This window comes from Diplotaxodon limnothrissa, linkage group LG4, assembly GCF_057381915.1.
Source record: "Diplotaxodon limnothrissa isolate DT_005_m linkage group LG4, D_limnothrissa_male_GT1.1, whole genome shotgun sequence".
Taxonomy (NCBI): Eukaryota; Metazoa; Chordata; class Actinopteri; order Cichliformes; family Cichlidae; genus Diplotaxodon; species Diplotaxodon limnothrissa.
In genome coordinates, this window is record NC_140599.1 from 16,396,320 (window position 1) to 16,416,385 (window position 20,066).

Here is a 20,066-nt window from a genome sequence, read left to right on the forward strand (position 1 = left end):
GAATAGTGCGAGGTTTAAGTGCCAGATGGAATTATTATATTATCAAAGTATATATAGTCATAGGGTTTTCTTGTTCTTATGATGATGTCCACGTTTGGGGAATGTGCTCTTTTGATGGCGTTTATTAACAAACCTGTGATGACACAGGCTTGCGTTTCTGCGTGCACTCTGTGTCCATTCGGATTTTGATTTCGCTGTGCCTCCAGCTTACAGGGTGAAAAAAAGAAAGAATTCATAGAACAGAGCACTCTATAGATAGGGTGCTATAAATAACGCCACTGCACGGTTTATAACTGTATGCCAATTGGGCAAATATGCCTGTATAAGTATCATAGGTTTCACTTGTTTACAGCCAACAAGGGTGCGGCTTTATCGCTACTTTATATGCGCCCGCGGAGTTCACTTAAGTTAAATAAGTACACACACACAGAGAGAAACATATACACATACACACGGCCTACTTCCATAGTTCATTTGCGGAGAGGGAGAGAGCAAGATAGAGAGAGAGACTCAGACTATTCCTCCACGCAGCCTGTGCCAATGCGCAAACAGTCTACGCCGTGGGATAGGTCTCCCCCAAATTGAGGCTGCGCTCTCAACGATCATGCGATTGAATGACGAGCGCGTCATGCTTGTCTTCCTCCTCTGCTGTTCGCTGCGATCGGTGGCTCTGCGTTCCGCAATCCCCTGGGATACTGTACCGCCCTCGATGGCTCTTCTATCGCCGTTCCGCTCCCACTGAATGGCTGTCCGGAGCGAGGAAAAACGAACCAGCGCTCTGCATCAGCTTCCCAGCGAGGGGGTGAGTGTCTTGTTCGGCCGTCAGTCAGTCGGTAGGGTCGTCTGATGATCCACCGGCGGCAGCGGCGGTGGAGGAGGAGAAGAAGGAGGAGTGGGTGGTCACCGTTAGATTTTTAGGCTGATGGAGCAGGAGGGGGGGGGCAGTCCAGCAGAAGCACCAGCAGCAGTGGGGCAATTAAAGTTTGGGATAAGTGCGCGACTTTAAGGGGAAAGCTGGTCCAGGCTGGCACAATCTAAACTTTCTATTGCCCTTTTCAGCCTAACAATAATAATTATAATAAAAATATAGCTCGTTATCAGCAGCGGAGCAGAACACGTTTAACTTAACGAGCCTCACAAAACATGAGAAAATTCAACGGCAGTCCGTTTGTTTCTGTCTCTCGCTTTTTTTTTTGGCACGGCAGCTCTTGTGAGCGCCGGCTGCAAAAAGAATTGTGCCTTGTTGTGCTCCCCCCACCAACCACCCCCCCTGCTCCGTGCCGCACTGGTTCCGTCTGGCTCGCCCTCAGCTGCTGCGTGTCCTGGGATGACCTGTTGATGTCGGTAGAATGGAGAATGGCAGGGGGAGCGATTTCCCCCGTCGCCAAAATATTTAAATAAGCAACATTTTGGGCCTGACTAACCGGCGTCGCAGCACGGCTACCTCGTCCGCTCGGCCAGTAAGTGCTTTGTTTACCTTTGTGAGTGCGGAAATGCTTGACATTGTGCAGCTGGGGCTGAGTGTGCGCGAGGTGGATGGTGCGCCGGGCGAACCCAAAATATTTTAACTGTGGCGTTAGCTTTAGCCGTTAGCCACCTCCCATAGGCCGTGCTGCGGATGGAAGGAGAGGGCAATCAGATATTTCAGCGCTGACAGCCACTTGGAGGAGGGGGAATGGAGGGGGGATAGGGACTCCCGAAGTGGCCCGATTCCTGTAAAACTACTTTAGATTCGTCTAACCGATTGCCATTTGAGGGCACGTAAACAATCGCACGCCATCCTGGATTCCCCCTTAACGCATCCATGCTGTCCCTACCTCCCAGTAGCCTCCCGGCTGGGTAGGCACGGATCGGACACCCCCAGGTGGGTTAAACAACTCCTTATCCTTCTACACGTTATTTGGCAACACTTTCAGCACAGAGGCACACACATTAAAGGAAAAAAAATCAGAAATGTGAAGTTAAAAAAGTCTGTTTGTAAAACAATCAGCCTTCTTGCTGTGAGGATAAGCAAAAGTCAGGCCTGCCAGGAGCACAGCTATGCAAGCATGGGCGCATATAATGAGGAAATGCCTATAGAGGGAACTGTGTGTGCCAGCTGCATGAGGGGCTTTTCCACATAATGATCTGAAAGGTTTGAACCAACATAAGAGTTTGGTGGAATAAGTTTCAAAATAGGCTGAGAACCAGTCCATCATAACACAACTTAGCCCCCCTTGAAATATTCTAAAGGCTGCTATTAAAAGTGTAAGGTCTTTAGTATGTTGTATGTCTGACCTACTTTCCTCCCAGGGCTGGCTGGTATGAGAGCTAAGCTACAGGGTTAGTTGGGGTGAATTTCATTTGCTCACGCTGTTGCTGCTGCACTCTACTGTATATATTTAAGGACCTGAGATTATTCTTCTCATCCCTACAGGCCCCCGCTGCCCCTCCTTAGTGCACAGGGCCACACACATGTGCATGCACACGCTTGCATTCTCGCTCACTGTTGGGGCAAACTGTGCAAACACACCCCTGCTCTCGGCCCAGTGTTTGTGTGTCTTGATGTGCAACCATGTGTGCTTACTGTGGCTCGCCAAACTGTAAACAAGCAGTATTGTCTAATGTCTGTGTGTGACTCAGTGTGCCTTTTGTGGGTTTGTTTGAGTTTGTGTGTGTGCGCATCTGTGTTTTAGTATGAGGGAGAGGGGAGCTTGAGTGAGATGGAGACAAAGAGAGCATTTCTCTTTACCCTGGAGCTTGGCGAGGTCCCAAATGAAAGGCTTTGGATATGATGGGCTGGCTCGCTTCAACCCTCATCAGTCAGTCACACTAAAGTTTGCTTTTTATGCCTCTCACAGGGTGGGCTTCAGTCACTTTGCTCTCACATTATCAGATAGTATCTTACACTGATAACGCTCTATGTGTGGGTGCATGTAGGTTCAGCAAGCATTCATGCAACACTTTTAAGTGGTAATATATCTCTGCATTGCAGGCCTGTACCCTCATCTGCGCGCATAGAAATACTTATGACGGGCCTTGTGCTTTAAGTAAGCACGAGCAGTGCAATGCCATGTAGGCTGATCAATGTATCTGTTGTTTGCATTGCTCTTATTGAGGGTACAGAGGGCATATACATGCATGTGAATAGCACCTCCGAAATTGCTGTTTATAGAACGTGCTATCACAAAGCATAGCTGGTGTAACACCATCGAAGCATGTTTACATACCTTCACAGTATCAAGTGAGTAATGTAATATACCCTGCTTATAGCCCTCATAGCCACAGCAGAGGGAACGTTGGCTCATTTTAATTTAATATTGACAGGCATAATCTATCAATCTTAGAGCGGATATGGGGCAAAGGGGGGGCATGTTTGCCTCTGACTGTTGACTGAAGTGAATGGAAACATGCTATGCGGTTTTTGTTTAGGCCACACACACAAACACACGTTTGCACATAGAATACCAGAACATGACCCAGTTATCTGAGGACACGGGATTTTATAGCTCACAGAAGACACAGAAAATAAAAAGGCTTTCAGTAGCTGTTGGTGCTGGGCACCAACAGCTACTGCAAGGTTGAAGTGACGTATAGGATTAATGAAATGTAGATTATCCTGTGGAAGTTTCAACAAAACTTAGTTTGAAATATCAGAGTGCTGCGAGTCTGCCAATACTATTCGGTAGACTGTGCGAAGGAGAAAATGCGGCCCATGTCGTTTGGGTTTTTCAAGAGATATATTGTTTTAATTGTGGGGAACCTTCCTTTAACAGACAGGCATTTCATTATGAATACTTTGGCCTAACAGTAATAAAACAGGCCAGTTAGATTTGCTCGGCGTTTTATTGCATTGTGTTAATGTGAGGTTCTGACATTCCTCAGCTGTTTAGCTTCTCTTTGAGCTTTCTTTCTTTTAACATACGTAGCTGTGTTACATTACACCTTCACCCCACAATGCCTGGGGGGGGAGTCATCACTGCAACGAAACAAGATGAAGCTGAAACATGCGACAGCAATCATGATTAATGCGATGTAACCCACTGAAAAGTGATTCACAAAGAAAGTTTATTATGTATCAAAATGTCACATGAAGAACTACTCCACAGTTGCCGTATAAATATTCTCATTCCGAGTTCTTTGGCAAATCAAAGCGAGATCTGGAGACGGTCTTTCAACATATTGTTTGTAGTGGTGCAGTCAAAGGTCTCCTAACTGTTACCAGTTGCAAGTATAGTGGCAGCCCTGCTCTTTTCTGACCAGCCTCATGGTCAAAGTTTATCCACATATCGGCAAGACCAACAGGAAGGAGCTCATACTTGGTAAATGACGGCGGTTTTCACATGCGATTATATCTTTGCCCGTTCTCACACGTGGCCTAGCTGAAACATGCAGGAGGCAGCACCCGAGGCATCAACTCTCTTAGCATGAGTTTGCCAATTACTTATTACATATTAGAAGTTCTAACATGGAGCGCACTGAAAGTTTAGTTTAGTGTGGTCTCCTTATTGAACAGGCTTTCAGTTAAGATGTATGAAGAACTGGATTGTGAATATGAAGAATGAATTTACCTGAATTAAAACAAAAATCCTGTGCAAAAAGAAATATATCAACCATCGTTATTTGGGTTGGTTTGATAATAGTTGTAGTTGTTTTGTATGAAAAAGGTCTGATTATACATGTAGTTTGAGTTGGGTGCTCTTCCGTATCATGGGAAAAAATTCCATGGAGAAAAAGAGCGTGTTTGGGGGAGTGGGAATTTGGCTCAGTATTTCCATATATGAAGTCAATCCTGTTTTTCAGTAACCAGCATTTGGATCTATTCACTTCCTCATTTGTCCTCTTTGTTTGTTTCTGCCTGTCTCTATTCATTCCCAACAAGACCTTTTTGGTGGTGTGCATAGGCGCACCATGGCCCAGACCCTCCAGATGGCGATCCCAAACTTCGGCAACAACGTTCTAGAGTGTCTGAATGAGCAGCGGCTGCAGGGACTCTACTGCGATGTGTCCGTGGTGGTCAAGGGCCATGCTTTCAAGGTACTGGTGCACTGTTTCTCTTATTTGCACTCAACTGACTGAAGGTCGTGGTTATAATGAAGAAGAAAAGACCCGAGTGTAAACAAAAAGTCCTGTGGCAGTCGTGCTCCATGGAAAAGGAACGTCATTATTCTTCAGAAGAACTGCTGTTTGGACATTTTCTTTTTTTTTTTTTGGGTGGGGGGGATGCTGCAACATGTAACTTTTTGCAGCAGAGGCAGATGATGCATCATTCGGTGTGAATCCACATTTGTGCAAGTTTCTAGCTCCAGTATATAAGATGTTATTAATGTTTGTTTTAAAGATTGTCTTTTACGGGTTACAGGTTTTCTTTCATTTGCTGAGTAGTTTGAGTTATCCTGTCCATTAGAGACAATGTAATTTGTGCATTGTATTCATTCCTCAGTTAAATATTGGCCTCTAACGTTTTGTTTTTTTACCTTCTCTGAGATCTTTCACTTTGAGTAGGGCCTTCTTTTTCAGGGACATTGAAAGAACTCGATTAGTATTTTAAAAATGAAAGTACACTGAAGAGCTACTAAATCAATATGTTAATAAATCATTGGCTGGTTGTAGAACAGGGGTGGGCAACTCCAGGCCTCAAGGGCTGGTGTCCTGCAGGTTTTAGATGTGTCCTTGATCCAACACAGCTGTTTCAAATGACTAAATGACCTGCTCAACTTGTCCTGAAGTTCTCCATAGGGCTGGTAATGAACTCATCATTTGATTCAGGTGCAATGACCCAGGGTGATATCTAAAACCTGCAGGACACCGGCCCTCGAGGCCTGGAGTTGCCCATCCCTGGTATAGAAGCAGTTTATCAAAAGCTGTCAGAAGGGTTAATAATACAGGAAAACAAAGAAAACCCCAATTATCATATAACCCCCTGTGAGCAAGGGCGTTGGCGACAGTGGGAAGAAAAAACTCCCTTTTAGCAGGAAGAAACCTCCATCAGAACCAGGCTTAGGGAGGGGCAGCCATATGCCTATTGCAGTGTAACAAAGGGAGGATTGAGGGTCAGCCAATCAAGCCCTAACTATGTACTTTATTAAAAAGGGAAGTTTTAAACCTAATCTTAAAAGTATTGTTTATTGTTGTTGTTTTTTTTAAACGAAGCTATACCGTGAGAAAATAAATTCTCCAAAACATCTCACTAGCCCTTAATAAATCAGTATATTGTAATATGTAAAATGATTTTTAAATTATGTTTTCTTTTTCTTTTTTTCTTAGGCTCATCGAGCAGTTCTGGCTGCTAGCAGTTCTTATTTCCGGGATCTTTTCAGCAGCAGCAACAACAGCAATGGTGGAGGTGGCGGAAGCAGTGAGGCCGGCCCAGCCGTAGTGGAGCTCCCGCCGGCCGTGCAGCCTCAGAGCTTCCAGCAGATTTTGGCTTTCTGCTACACAGGCCGTCTTAGCATGACGGTGGGGGACCAGTTTCTTCTCATGTATACTGCCGGCTTCTTGCAAATCCAACAGATCATGGAGAAAGGCACTGAATTCTTCCTCAAGGTAAAGCTAAATAGAAATAGAAAGTGAAGTAGCAGAAAACCTAAAGTCATTGTTTCATCAATTTGAACTGGTAAATTACAGGTTGAGATTTCTGTTTTGAGACTTTCTGCAAGGTAAGATCTATCTATTTGCTGACGCAAAGGTGATATATGCATTTATTGGTAGGTATCCTCCCCCAGCTGTGACTCCCAGGGCCTTCATGGAGAGGAGGCCCCACCTTCAGAGCCCCAGAGCCCTGTAACACAGACCAGTAACGGTGCAGCCCGGCCCGCCTCCTGTCTGACGCCGCTCCCTCTGGTATCACGAGTTAAGATGGAGCAGCCAGCGAGCCAACCAGAGGCGGCCACTCCTTACTCAGTGGTTTGCACTCCTGTAGCCAAGCGACTATGGGAGGGTGGCAGCACCCGAGATGGAGGTGGGGTAGGCTCAGGGGGAGGAGGAGGTGCCAGGAAAGCAGCCCGTTATTCCCAGGAGGCAGTGCGGGGCAGCGCTATCCAGAGCCCCGGAGGTCTCGGACTGGCTGTGGGTATGGGTGCCACCACGACCAACCTCGTGGGAATGGTGGCCGGTGGTGGGATTGGTGGCGGTGCCAGCACCAATGGGAATTCTGCAGCAGGGCTTATCATGTCAGAGGGCGCCAGCCCTGGCACCCTGAGTACCTATGCTAGTGACTCACCTATCAGCTACCATGATGACGAAGAAGAAGAGGAGGGGACAGATGAAAGTGCTGAGGAGCAGTACAGACAAATCTGCAACATGTACACCATGTACAGTATGCTCAACATGGGAGCTGCAGGTAATGGACAGAATAGTTATACCAACACATACAAATATATCTAGCTGAAGTTTTTCATTACACCTTGATTACATATTTGTATCCTTTATTTGGTTTGTCGAGACATTGTAACAGCACAAAATATTCTCATAAATATATTTTTATAGTTGATTCGAAATTTTTCCATATGTGGATTTTCTAGCTGCTGGTGAGCGTGTTGAGGCTCTACCAGATAACACGGAGACGCGAGGTCGGATGCGTGGCAGAGATCTTTCATGTCTTCCTGCAGAACTTATTGCCCAAATAGGCAACCGCTGTCACCCCAAACTATACGAGGAAGGAGATCCTGCTGAGAAACTAGAGTTAGTCTCAGGTATGTTTCTCTGTGTGTGTGTGTGTGTGTACCTAAAGACAGCAATATTTACAACTAAATTTAAAAAAAGAAAAGAAAGAAATTCAAAATGATTAGATTTGAGAGACAAAAATATCCAAATTTCATAGAATTGTCTTGGCTCGCTGTCTCCAAAATGTCAAACTTAACATGAGAAACCTGCAGGTGGGTGACGGATGAAAGAAAAACTGAAACCCTTGACCTTTACACTAAAGGGAATCCAGCAGCTCTGTGATGCTGTTGGGGGGGATGTTTTGCTTTTGTGGTTTAGGTCTGCTTGTATCTTTAGAGGCAAGCAAGGAATAAGAAAGAAAATGCCATGTGTGATCTCCTTTTTCTTATGATGAAACATTTCCTGTTGGGAGTGGTGTCCTCCACCCATCTGCAGAGCGCAAGGGGTCACTGAATAGTTTGGATATAAAACTGATGTTCACTGTTTGGCTTAAATCACCTCTTCTCAGTCGAGTTGAATTGGTTGATGGTTGATGAGAATCAAGCATCTTCTACAGCCATCGTCAACCATCAACAACAAAACAGGAAAAATCTTTTTTCTAGTGAAGTACCAGAGACTGAGAATCTAAAGTGCAGCATAGCTGTTGTGGTGGCCTGATACTGTTGTTGGATTTTCTTCTTTAATTTGTTTTTTGTCCATAAGTGTCAAAACAAAATATTTAGCATGTGGTTTGTAGAAAAAAAAGAAAGAAAAATACTTTGATTCTGCTACAAGTGTATCAAAAATGAAGTCTTTACCTTGATCTAAACTACAGAAATCATAGATACATTTATACCAGACTGTCGTTGGGTCATTATCTGATTCGTAAATATAGCCAAGCTGCTTCAAATCCTGCTTATACTGTGCTGGCAGTGTTTTAGGAATTCTTGTCATGCTGAAAAATTGAGCTGTTCCCAATTAGATGATTTCCAAATGGTTTTGCATAATGGATCAAAATCTGTCAATATATTTCTGTGTTCATATATTTAATCAGTTTTAACAAGATATCTAACACATCTGACTGAAGTGCTTATAGGTTGCAGACACTCAGTGTTGTATCTCTCTCCTGACCTCCTCTATATCATTGTGCATGCTCAGTCCTCCTCCTCTATACACACTGACAACAATTTGAACCAAAGAATTCCAAATTGGGTTCATTACCCCATAAGACCTGTGGATACTGATTTTCAGTCCAGTTCTTGTGTAATTTGGCGTACCTCAGCCTTTTCTCCCAGTGTTGAGTCTACAAGTGGGAATCACCAGATACTCCACAATACGATATTATCACAATGCTTCACTCATGGTACGATATTATTGCAATTTTTAACATTTTGTGACATGCTGAGTGTTGCGGTGAAATATATTGTGATTTATCACGATTTCCAACTGCACATTATGTCCCTAAAATTAAACTTTGTTTGTACTGATATTATCCAACACGATAAAGTTATCTCATTTCAGTTATTTATTTATTTTTTGCTTCAAAATTAGATTGTGAAGCAAACCAACACTGTCCCTGAATTATTAAAACAATTACATTTGTATTCAGCAACCTTCCTGTTCTATATGAGTATAACCAGAATACAGCCAGCTGGCAGTCAGCTGAGTCGAGTCCCCACGAGTTATCCTTCTTCATAAAGGCTCATTCAGACTGATTGCAACATGTTGGAAATCTGTCTGCATTTCTAAATTAAAAGTTTCTGTAAACCTTCAGTATTTTGTCTAAGGGAGATTGCTGTCAGTCCAAGTCAGGCTGCGACTACTTGCAGAAAGGTTGCTTCCTGTCAGATGACACGAGCCTGCTTCTTCGTACTATATCGATATTTGGTATCCCTGATATCGCCACACAAAATATCACAATACGATACTGTATCTTTTTTTTTAGTTTTAATTTTAGTTAAGTCAGTGTTAAGTGACTTAACATACAAAAATCCTTCCTCTGGAAATGGTCAGCAACAAGGACTGAAAATGAATAAACAAAGAAGCTGATGTCCAAGGGAAAGTAGTTCTTCAGAAAGCCGGAAGAACTATTGCTCTAGACCACGATAAAAAAAATTACAAGTCTGGCTCCTTGGAAGCAAAATTAAAGATAAAGAAATGAGCAGCTGGTTAAGAGTTTTGCACAGTACTGCATATATCAGAAATATGTTATCAAACTAACTTATCTTATTTATATATTTATCTGATATCACAAGGGCAGCAGGGTGGTGTTGTTGTTAGTACTGTTGCCTCACAAAAAGGAGGTCCTGAGTTTGACTCCAACATCTGGCCAGGGCCTCTCTGTGTGGAGTTTGCATGTTCTCCCCACTTTTGCGTGGGCACTCAGGCTTCATCCCACTGTCCAAAGACATGCAGTTAGTGGGGCTATTTTAACTGATAATTGTGAAATTGCCCATGGGTGTGAATGTGAGTGTGAATGGTTATCTGTCTTTCTGTGTTAGCCCTGCGGCAGGCTGGCAACCTGTCCAGTGTGTACCCTGCCTCTCACCCCATGATAGCTGGGATAGGCTCCAGCACACCCACCACCCTGATAAAGATAAGGGGAAGAGGACGGATAAATCTTATATAACATAAAATAAAAATAAATATTTTATTTTAGTGTTGTTTTTAGGTGAATAGTTTTATCTGCCTCAGTCTGCAGTCTGGAAATGAATGACATTATGGTTAAAGGTAGAGCTGAACTATTAAATACATATAGGCAGTATAGTATGAGGTCTAAATAGGACAAGGCAGGTAGCACTGATATATATTCATATCTTCAGAGGACGCTGTCCTCAGATGACTGAGATTTGCACTGGCAAGCAGAGCTGTATTGCACATGTGACTCAGTTTGTTTATGTCAAGGACATACTGTGACTGTGCGTGTTACCTTACCATTGGGGTTACACACTTCACTCTGCAGCAGCATGTGCCTGTGACAGAGCAACCTGAAGCAAGTGTTTCAGGGTAGTTTTATACTACATTTGTAAAAGTCAAAGGAATAAACTGAAGTAATGAAACCAAATCAAACCTCAAAGCTGTGACATTTAACTGGCGCACAGGCTTCTCTCTCCCCACCCACAGCTGCAGTGTGATATGAATCAGAGCTGTTGCTAGATAAATAAACTCTCCATTCCAGTAACCGAAAGCGAAGATCCTGACTGTATCATTGCTGTACCTGACCCACAAAAGTTGAAGAAGGGAAATGCCATAAAACGAGATGGCAGATAATCTCAGTAGATAATCTACAGTGATAATAAATGGTCTCAATTCTTTCTGGATTCTTTGCAGGTACTTCTGTGTATATATCACGAGCTCAGCTAATGAACTGTCATGTGAGTGCAGGGACCAGACACAAGGTGCTGCTGAGGAGGCTGCTGGCCGCCTTCTTTGACAGGTTTGCTTCTTCCCTCGATTTGTCTGGGTCTATTTATGCAAGTGTTTCATGCAAAGCGTAGTTTTAATATAGAAATTAAAGTTTTTTTTGTTTTCCTTTTTTTTTGTTTTTTATCTGCTGGCATATGAAGGATAAATCAACTATTTTTGTGTTTCCTCTGTTCTGTCTACCTCTTTCTTATTTTTTTGATGTATCAGGAACACTCTGGCCAACAGCTGCGGGACAGGCATTCGCTCGTCCACCAATGACCCGAGCCGCAAGCCCCTGGACAACAGAGTGCTCCATGCAGTCAAATGTGAGCGTACATGTTTTGTCTGTCTGTGGGTGTTTGCCCACAAGCATGCAAACAATTTGTGCATGTACTGATGGAGGGGAATGTACATGCATTCACACTGCATGCACACACTGTGTATTTACACTGTAAACTAAGCCGTATCATAATCGTAGCTGAATTAATGAGTTAGCTGTGTAATGTCTCAGTTTTCCTTTTAGGTACATTTAGATAGTACTAATAGTAACAACAATAATATTAATCTTTATTAATACTTGGTAATTTTTTTAAAAAAAAATCCACATTACAACGTGCCTCACAGCAGCAACAAAACAAGCATAGTTTTTTTTTTTTTTGGTTTTGTTGTTTTAAAAGCATAAATAAGATTTGCATTGGTATGATTAGTGTTTGGCAATAACTCTGTGACCGCTACATAGTAACATTCACCCTGAAATCAAGTGTTGACATCAGACACACCAGAACAGAGATATTGTCCTGCTTATAGTGAGGTGATTATTTGTTCAGACGTTCTATAGTTTTGAGTTTTGCGAGTTGCCCTTTTTCTTTACAGCTTTGTGCTTTTTCAGTAAAAGCTTGCTGAAAGTGGAAAATGTATCCATGCTCACCATAAAATCAGATTTAAAGACATGTAGCTGTGAGCGGGACTCGTGACATCACTACTAGTCTGAAGCCTGTGTTGCACAACACACATAATACATTGTGAATAGCATTTCAGCAGCACATGAAACACTTTCAGCAGTCTTTTTGTGTAAAACTTAAACCAAAAAAAATATGTATGTTCATGTTTGCAATCGAGGGCTGAGCAAAAAATATATTTTTAGAGTTGTTAAAGACAAAATAATCATATTTCACTTGTTTACTGGATCATACCAAACTAAAAATGGACATGCATCACATGACTGGTTGTAGCTGATGGAGTTGTGGAGTATGCCACGTCGTTATTCTGCCCAGTACAGAGCATATTTACTGTGGTGTGAGCCAGTAAACAAGTTAAATGTGACTGTTTTGTCCCTGTTGACTTGAAAGTTTACATTTTGCTAGCTTTTCACATTTAGTTTTTGGACTACATTAATTGGATCTTGGGTTCAGTATTCCACTGAGGCTTTTGCCAGTTGAAGCCTGACCTTGTTTTAGAATTTCTAACAAGGTAACAGAACTACTTTCATTTTTATTATTTGCAGAAAAACATCTCCTGCCCAAAATATTATGCAAATCATAGCATTTTTGTCTTTGAACATGCCTGGAGGGGATACTCTATCATTCTCTTGGCACCTTACATGTAGGTGATGTGCCAAAACCCCTGTGGGTGAAAAACAAGAAAAAAAACTGACTGTGCCACCCATTACTTAAACCAAGCAATTTCTGTTTCAGTAGTGAATATTAAAAACATTCCCCTGAAGTAGATTTTTACTAGAAATCAGTCAGCAAAACAATTGTTGCTTTGTTGAGGTCACGCCACATGTGCTGGGGTTTTCTTATGCATTTTGCATACTGTAACGTTAGCCAGGATAATAAACACTGAACATGAGAGACAGCTGGATAAATAACTTGGCTGGTGTTTATAAAAGATTGCAATTGTCTAAAGTGTTTCAGTTGAATTTTAAACCGAGCAAGTGTTGATTCGCATATTGAATAGACTTTCTTTTGTCAGTCATGAGTCGTTTTCACATATGCTCTGCAGCCCTGATCATTTCTAGAACTTACTCAGCAGAGGTGCTCATGAGAAGGAAGATGTCCGATCCAGTCGAGTTGCAGTGTTCTTTAACTTGCGGAGATTGTGTAATATCAAACTGTGCCAATAAGCAAATAGCACAGGTGATCATTTGGTACACGCAGGTAATAACACAGGAATATTGCCTATTGGTTGTCACTTCTGCTTTCTCCGCACTCTCTCTGCAGGCATTTCCATCGACTGTGCCACAGAGTTAATTCCAATTCTGTGAACACCTCTAAAGCAGGCTGTTTCATGCTGTATGCTACACATAAATAGGAACAACTATGGAAATATCCTCTTCTGATTCCTTTGAAACTGTCGGAAGTTTTTTGTGTGCAAACTTCTATAGAGACTGTCGTGGTTAAAATCAAAAAGAAAAAGCCATAGCTGTAGTCATTTCCCTAAACACTGTAACTCTCATACAGCAGGCCTCTGTGTGCCTATTAGTCCTTTAACTCCTCCTATACAATAAGGAGTTCAGCAGCTAAACCTGGCACACAGGTACGTCTTAGATTCCTGAAGGTTCTTATCTATATCAGCCATTGGGACATCATCATGCTGCCTAGGAGCCACCTACAAATGGATTAATATGATCTATTTTTAGCATTTCTGCATTTATACTCCTTGCAACATTGTATTGTTTTCATTCTGTGACCGGAGCATTTAATTTATATCCACAAAACTTGAATATTGGAATATATCTGATATATTATGTTGCCTGGCAACTATCTAAATTTAGAGCAGGACCTAAGCATTGCAGGCGGTCCATAAAAAATTGACTCACTTTTATACTGTCAGTCCCATATAATCCAGTATAGTCCTTAAAAATATTTATTAACAAAGCTATTACCCCTTTTAGGTTTTTTTTGCCAGCATCACAAATAGATCAGATCATACTGTAGTATGTGCATGTACTTGGAATAAATCCATCTTCATTCAAATATTGGTGAAAGGGATGCTTTTGTCTGTTGTGGGTAGAAGACAGGCAAAAGGATCTGTCAGTACACTCGTGAAATTCGTTCTTGGCTCCAGTCACATCATAAAAGTGTGATCAGCCTAATTATTCCCCCCCCCCCCCCCCCCCTTTTTGTTTTTTGTCAGTTTATTGCCAGAACTTCGCAACCAGCTTCAAGGAGAGCGAGATGAACGCCATTGCAGCCGACATGTGCACCAATGCCCGACGTGTGGTCCGTAAGAGCTGGATACCCAAGCTAAAGCTACTGATGGCGGAAAGTGACGCTTACTCTGCGTTCCTTCCTGATGGTGTCAAGACAGAGGAAGACGCCCTGGGGGCGGATCCAACCTTCGACCCTGCCTCATTGGAGTCCGCCAGTGGTGCTGGTATGGAGTCGGGCGGCTCTTCAGGTGAATCGCTACCAGGTGTGGGTGGGGACGGAGGACCGTTATTTTGAATGTTTGGTGACGCACATACCAGTATTCCCCAGTTGCGCTTGCCTTCTCACTCTTTGGCCCACGCTGATCTCTCACATCTTGACTGTCTATACTACACTGTTAGGGTCAACAGTTGTTGCCCTGATGTAACCAGGACTTGAAAACTTAAGGTTTTTTTGCTTTGACTGTATAATGGAGGTAATCAAGGAAAGGAAGGGCGTAAGAGGGTCTTTAGTTGTGTCCTAACTGCCCTCTGCCTCCCCTTGTCTTTTTAAGGTGTGTAAACACATCCACTGTTGCATATTAAATACATTCCCTGAGGTGCTGGTGGTTTGGGGGGAGGGCAGGGAGTTACTGGTGCAGCCTGAGGAGGAAGAGATGGCTGGATGGACAGATTTCCAGGAGCAGAAGTGACGGGTATATTGAATGTAAGTGTCGGTGGCATTTTTCTCTATGCAACCCTGACAACTTGTATTCCAGCCTCGGGAAAGAAACTAAATTTCAAAATAGATACATTATTAAAACAAAGTAACACTACCTGTTCTTCCTCCTCTTGCATCTTCCACTGATCACCCTGCAAGTATTCTTCAGCCTCACCTCACCTTTCTTGAGACCAGAGAATCTCACTCGAGTGTTTCACTGTGTGCTGTCTTATAGAAATATATCTCATCTGCCTATTTTTATTTTCTTTGCATGTTTCTCTGTCTGTAAACTGAAAAGTGATCCAGTAAGAAGGGTGAAAGCTTTTTACTCAGAAGATTGTAATGGGGGGAAAAAATGAAATTTGAAGGGCAACAGGTAATCAAAGCTGGTCATATTTTTAGAAGACAAAAACTATATTTATACAAGTGCCCATGCCTAGAATGGTGTGAGCAAAGAGAGCAAGAGGGATTGTTTTAAAATCTCAGTATTCAGCTTTTATTGAAAGAGGGCTTGTCAAGTAAGGAAAAGTGCTATTTTTGCAGGAGTACAATAATAATAATGAAAGGAGTCTTATCATAAGAACCTCAGTCATTTATTTTTATCCTTATTTTACAGTGAAAGTGATGGAATGAGCAGTTGAACTGCTAAATTTGACACATTTCATCTTTTGTCCACTATCTTTAAAGGAATAATAAGACTGCTTCCGCTGGCACGACTGTGACTATGATTAGCATTTCTTGTTAGGTTGTGAACCTGCAACATTCGCCTCCTTTGATACAGCATTGGCCCACAGTTTTGAAGATTACTTTTGGACATTTATAGGTTACATTTATCTGACAGCTCTGCTAGTTTAGCCTTCGAAGAAAAATTCCTAAAAGGAGGGAGGAACAAAGTGACGTTCACAAGAAATAATTGTGAAATGAACAAGTGCATCTTTCAAATCTTGACGTCAATAAGCTGGTGGGCACAGTGATGTCGCAGGGAGGCAATGCTGCTTGAAGCAAAAAGGTTTTAATGGTACTGTGTGTATGTGTGTGTTCGACATAGTTCTCTGGTAAGAAAGCCAAGTTTGTATTGTGAAGATGTGTCTTTGGTGTGTGGCTTATTCATGTATGCAATGCACCACCTCTTTCATCTGGAAATTCAAAATGAGTTTTATTTTGAAGTTTGAAATGATTTTGCACCTTCCATGAGCGATAAGAGTGGTGGTTTCTGCACCTTATTGAGAAGAACTAGTAGTTCATGCACCTTTTGAGAAGTGTTGTGTAGCAATCAAACCCCTTTAGGTGGAATTTGCCTTGTTGTTTTTATTTTTATTTTTATTTTTTTTCTTTCTCCCATGCCTGCCTGTATTTGTTGTTTAGTAGTGGCACGAACGCCTACTGTAAATAATCAAGAAGACTGTTGAGTTGAATCCCAAGTGTTCTTCTTTTTTTCTGTTGCTGAATGTGTCTGATTTAAGAAATGTCAACAACTGACCTTTTGTATGTGGAAGTTGGTGTTTGCTAGAAACCTTCTGAATGCATGTTAATCTGTTAAGGACGGAGGTCAGTACAGGGGATTCATTCTTACATTTGCAGGTGGAAAAACCTGAAAGTAGTCCGGGTCTGACTCGGAATGTGTTCTTAACCTGATACGTTCGCACGGACTGATTACTTTCTCTTTCAGGAATTTTTTTTTTTCCATAGAGGTTCTATTTTTGTGTAGAGAGGTAGAGTTTGAAAGCCAGGAAGATGCTGATGGTTCCTATCAAAGGCAGTTAAGTCTTACTGAAAAGAAATAAAATGACTAGTGGCATGATAAAGATTCTAGCTCAGCATATTTTCATTATTGTTTCAAATTCTAGGTTGGTTTAGGTGGGTGATACAGTATATGGATGAAACATAAATGCAGTACCTTGTGAGCATTCATTAAGGGTAATAACAAAGAAACCTCAGTTTTGCATTTGACTGTAGATGCCACATGAGCACCCCTCCCCCACATACCTCAAGTATCTTTGAAGACTGTTGTGCTTCCTGTCCCTTATGCAGCTGGTGTCATGTTTCACTCCTCCAAGTTTATTCATGCGCTTCATAAAGGCAAAGCAGTGGTTTATGTTTGAGCTGAATTATAATGTCTAGCTTTAATTTGTGTAGAGGTTTTCACAAGATGTTGCTTCACATTGTTTTAAGTATGACTATAATTTTTTTTCAAATCACCAGACTTGCCAGGCATGTTAAAGTTGCCATAATCAGCTGAAAAGTTTGCTTTGTTACATGCTATTACTCAGAAGAACTGTCATTGAGTCTCCAAATAAGATAAAATATGACCAATTAAGATTTCAACGTGAGAAACACGTTTCTGTTTGTCTCCCACAGTAATCATATTACTCAGTGACCCACTGAATGACTTGTACTGTATTGTGAGTCATTAACGAGAGCTCGGCTACGCCAGTGAATTGGTGTCGACTCTAATGAAGCAGCTGCCCAACCCGTATACGGAAATGTCCCCACTACACCATTGACCTAGTAAGATTATGCTGCTGTTGCAGCTTCAAAGCTTTTACTACATATAAACAGTGATTAGGGCCCATGTTGCCATCAGTTCAACAAGTTCAGTTGAAATAAAATGTGGTTCCGGGACATTTCGGGGGTTTCACCCTGAAGTAAAAGTTCACTGACAGCTAAAAACTCCCTTATTCATAACTTGATTGCTCAGTCGCTCAGTCCTCCATCATCACTAGGTATGTGGGTGTTACTCGTTTTTAATTTGTGTTCTTTTGAGAGCTCTCTTGCTTTTTTTTTATTGCACATTCTAAGCAATTTCTCTACCTTTCAGCGTACGTGTTTACACTTACAAAATGTAGACCTACACACTTGAATGGATAAGGTGTGGCACGGCATTGGGAACCTTTTGTCACTAAACAGTACATAGATAAATATGATTATATACATGTATAGATAAATACTGTATATTATATATAGACGCACACATAGTTTGTTTGTTGTGCACTCGCAGCATGAGGTATATATTTACCCAGATACAATGCTTCTCTTCACAACCTGTGCAGTTATTGGTCTGCCCATGTCTTTGCCCCTGCTCTTTGCCCTCTGTAACCCTGTAGCACCAGTGGACCTCCTGTACTGCTCATCCTCTTTCTGTGTTCCAAGTGCCAATAACTTTGTGAAAGCCCTGTAACTGTGACCCAACATTATCAAAGGTAATTGCACATTAACAACTTTAAGATAAATGAATACAAATCATAGAGAAAATGTCAAAAATGGAACAAATAATGAGTATCTTAATAAAAGATTTGTAACAATTTCTCCAAGACTCCTCGTTTTTGTGTTTCCTTAATCGCTTTAATGGTGTTGCCTGTCATTTGCTCTCATGGCGTTTGCTCACTGGTGAACTTAATTGAATCTTACTTTATTGCAAATGATTTAATGACACAGCTCTGCAATGGTTAGCACTACTGTGGTTAGCACAGCAAGAAGAAGTGTACTTTAATGTAATTTATTTAAGCACCGTTCATAAACCTAATTTAAACTCAACGCTTCAGTGTTCACACCTGGAAGCTGTCATGTATGACCTGTCGCTTTCATACTGTATGAACGTGTCACACACAGTTGTTTTTGCCATCATTTGTTTACAGTTTTGCTTTGACATGCTTGAAAAGAGCTTCCTGATGAGGTGTTAAATAATGGGTTATATTTCATATTTGGATAAAAGGATCTGAAGCACCGTCACTGTCTCCATTTTCATTGCATGCATGACCTTTTTTTAAATCTTTGTTTTAAAAACAGATGTCAAACATGCAGGACAGAAAAGTGTCATGTAGGCTTTTAAATTTCTATTGTTAAGTGCACCACCCAGTGTTACAACAAATACAGGAAATTAAATCACTGAAACTGTTCAAACATTGTATGATCTTGTAGCTCAACAGCTCAAATCTAAGCTTATGGTGATATTTACAGTAAGCTTATACTGATGAAGAGCAAACATTAAAACTGGAGTATTGGGAAATACAGCTATAAATTGGTTTCTAGATGAAGAACTGATCTATATACAATAACCCACATCTGATATCAAAGATTTGGCTCCTTGTTAAATTGCTGTTTAGTTGGCTGCCATTGTAATGGAGTATGTGGTAAAGAGGATTTTAAATAGGATTTAAACCTCTGAATCTCTTGTTTGAAATACCTTTTTAAAAAAGTTGTGATGCTGTATAAAATGTAAAAGGAAAAACAGAATGCAGTTGTTTGCATGTTAAATAAAATGATATTTTGTTCACAGTAAATATATCAGATGTTTAAACTGAGACATTTTAGTTTTTAAACCAAAGCAAATGTTGTTCATGAGCTCAGAACCCCAGGCCTAAATCTTGATTAAACTATATTAATGGTGGGTGGGGGTTTTTTTTGGGTTTTTTAAAACAGCTAAAAGGCTTGAGCACTGAGGGACATGGTTAAGTGTATTACATTCATAGATTCTCAAAGATGCTAATCTGAAATTGAATCGAATCTAAGGCTAATCTGATTTATTAGAACAGACATGGTAAGAGCTGCCATCCCATCTCCATCATGGATACAGTGTTTTATATGAATGTACTAAGGAAGCTATTAACAACTTTTTCCAACTCTATCTTCTCTGCATCACATGTTAGCCAAGGTTAGCAAGACAAAACTCATCTCTTACAATGTTAAAGCACCGAAGCTCATTTACTTGCAAATGCTAGCCATGTTTGCATAAGAAGCGCAGGTCGTAACTGATTTCAGAACAGTAAAGCTGAGCCAGTGCCAACTTTCCTTGCACTCTGGTCTGCCCTCAATTTTATCTATAATGCTCATGCGCAAACCACCAGAAAAAATCCGCTGGTCTCTCAGCTTGCCCAGCTCCGGTCAATATTCAACAGGAGATGGACACACCTGTATTACAGAGAGAGCTATTAGACTGAAATAATCACAGCTTTCAGCAACAAAGCTGGCTAGGGGCCACAACATGGCAGAAATGTAAAGGCTGAATGCACATATTAATTGAAAGGCCAGGAGCTTTATGACTGTGCTGTCTGAGATGAAAGAGATGTTATTTTGGTGTATATACATATATGTCTATTTTTAGATTTGACAAAGCAAGCATTACTTTCCTTGTAATGTGACCAAAAGATTCTGAGAATCTAGGGAGCTCTCTGTGCACATGTGACAAGG

At 41.5% G+C, this 20,066-nt stretch overlaps 1 protein-coding gene across 4 annotated transcripts; it reads left to right on the plus strand.

The window, feature by feature from the left end:
* The first annotated feature begins 614 nt into the window (after nt 1–614).
* nacc1a (nucleus accumbens associated 1, BEN and BTB (POZ) domain containing a) lies at nt 615–18,140 on the plus strand. 4 transcript variants are annotated; one of them, XM_085351529.1, is made up of 9 exons: nt 615–802; nt 865–869; nt 4,862–5,016; nt 6,247–6,525; nt 6,691–7,321; nt 7,503–7,673; nt 10,954–11,059; nt 11,257–11,354; nt 14,167–18,140. In XM_085351529.1, the coding sequence occupies exons 1-9, from the start codon at nt 615–617 to the stop codon at nt 14,475–14,477; spliced, it is 1,944 nt and encodes a 647-aa protein (XP_085207655.1). In that variant the 3' UTR covers nt 14,478–18,140. The 4 variants fall into 4 exon arrangements, with proteins under 4 accessions (XP_085207655.1, XP_085207654.1, XP_085207653.1 ...); XM_085351528.1 differs by lacking the exon at nt 865–869 and having other exon boundaries at nt 686–802; XM_085351527.1 differs by lacking the exons at nt 615–802; nt 865–869 and adding an exon at nt 1,271–1,864.
* Nucleotides 18,141–20,066: the final 1,926 nt, after the last annotated feature.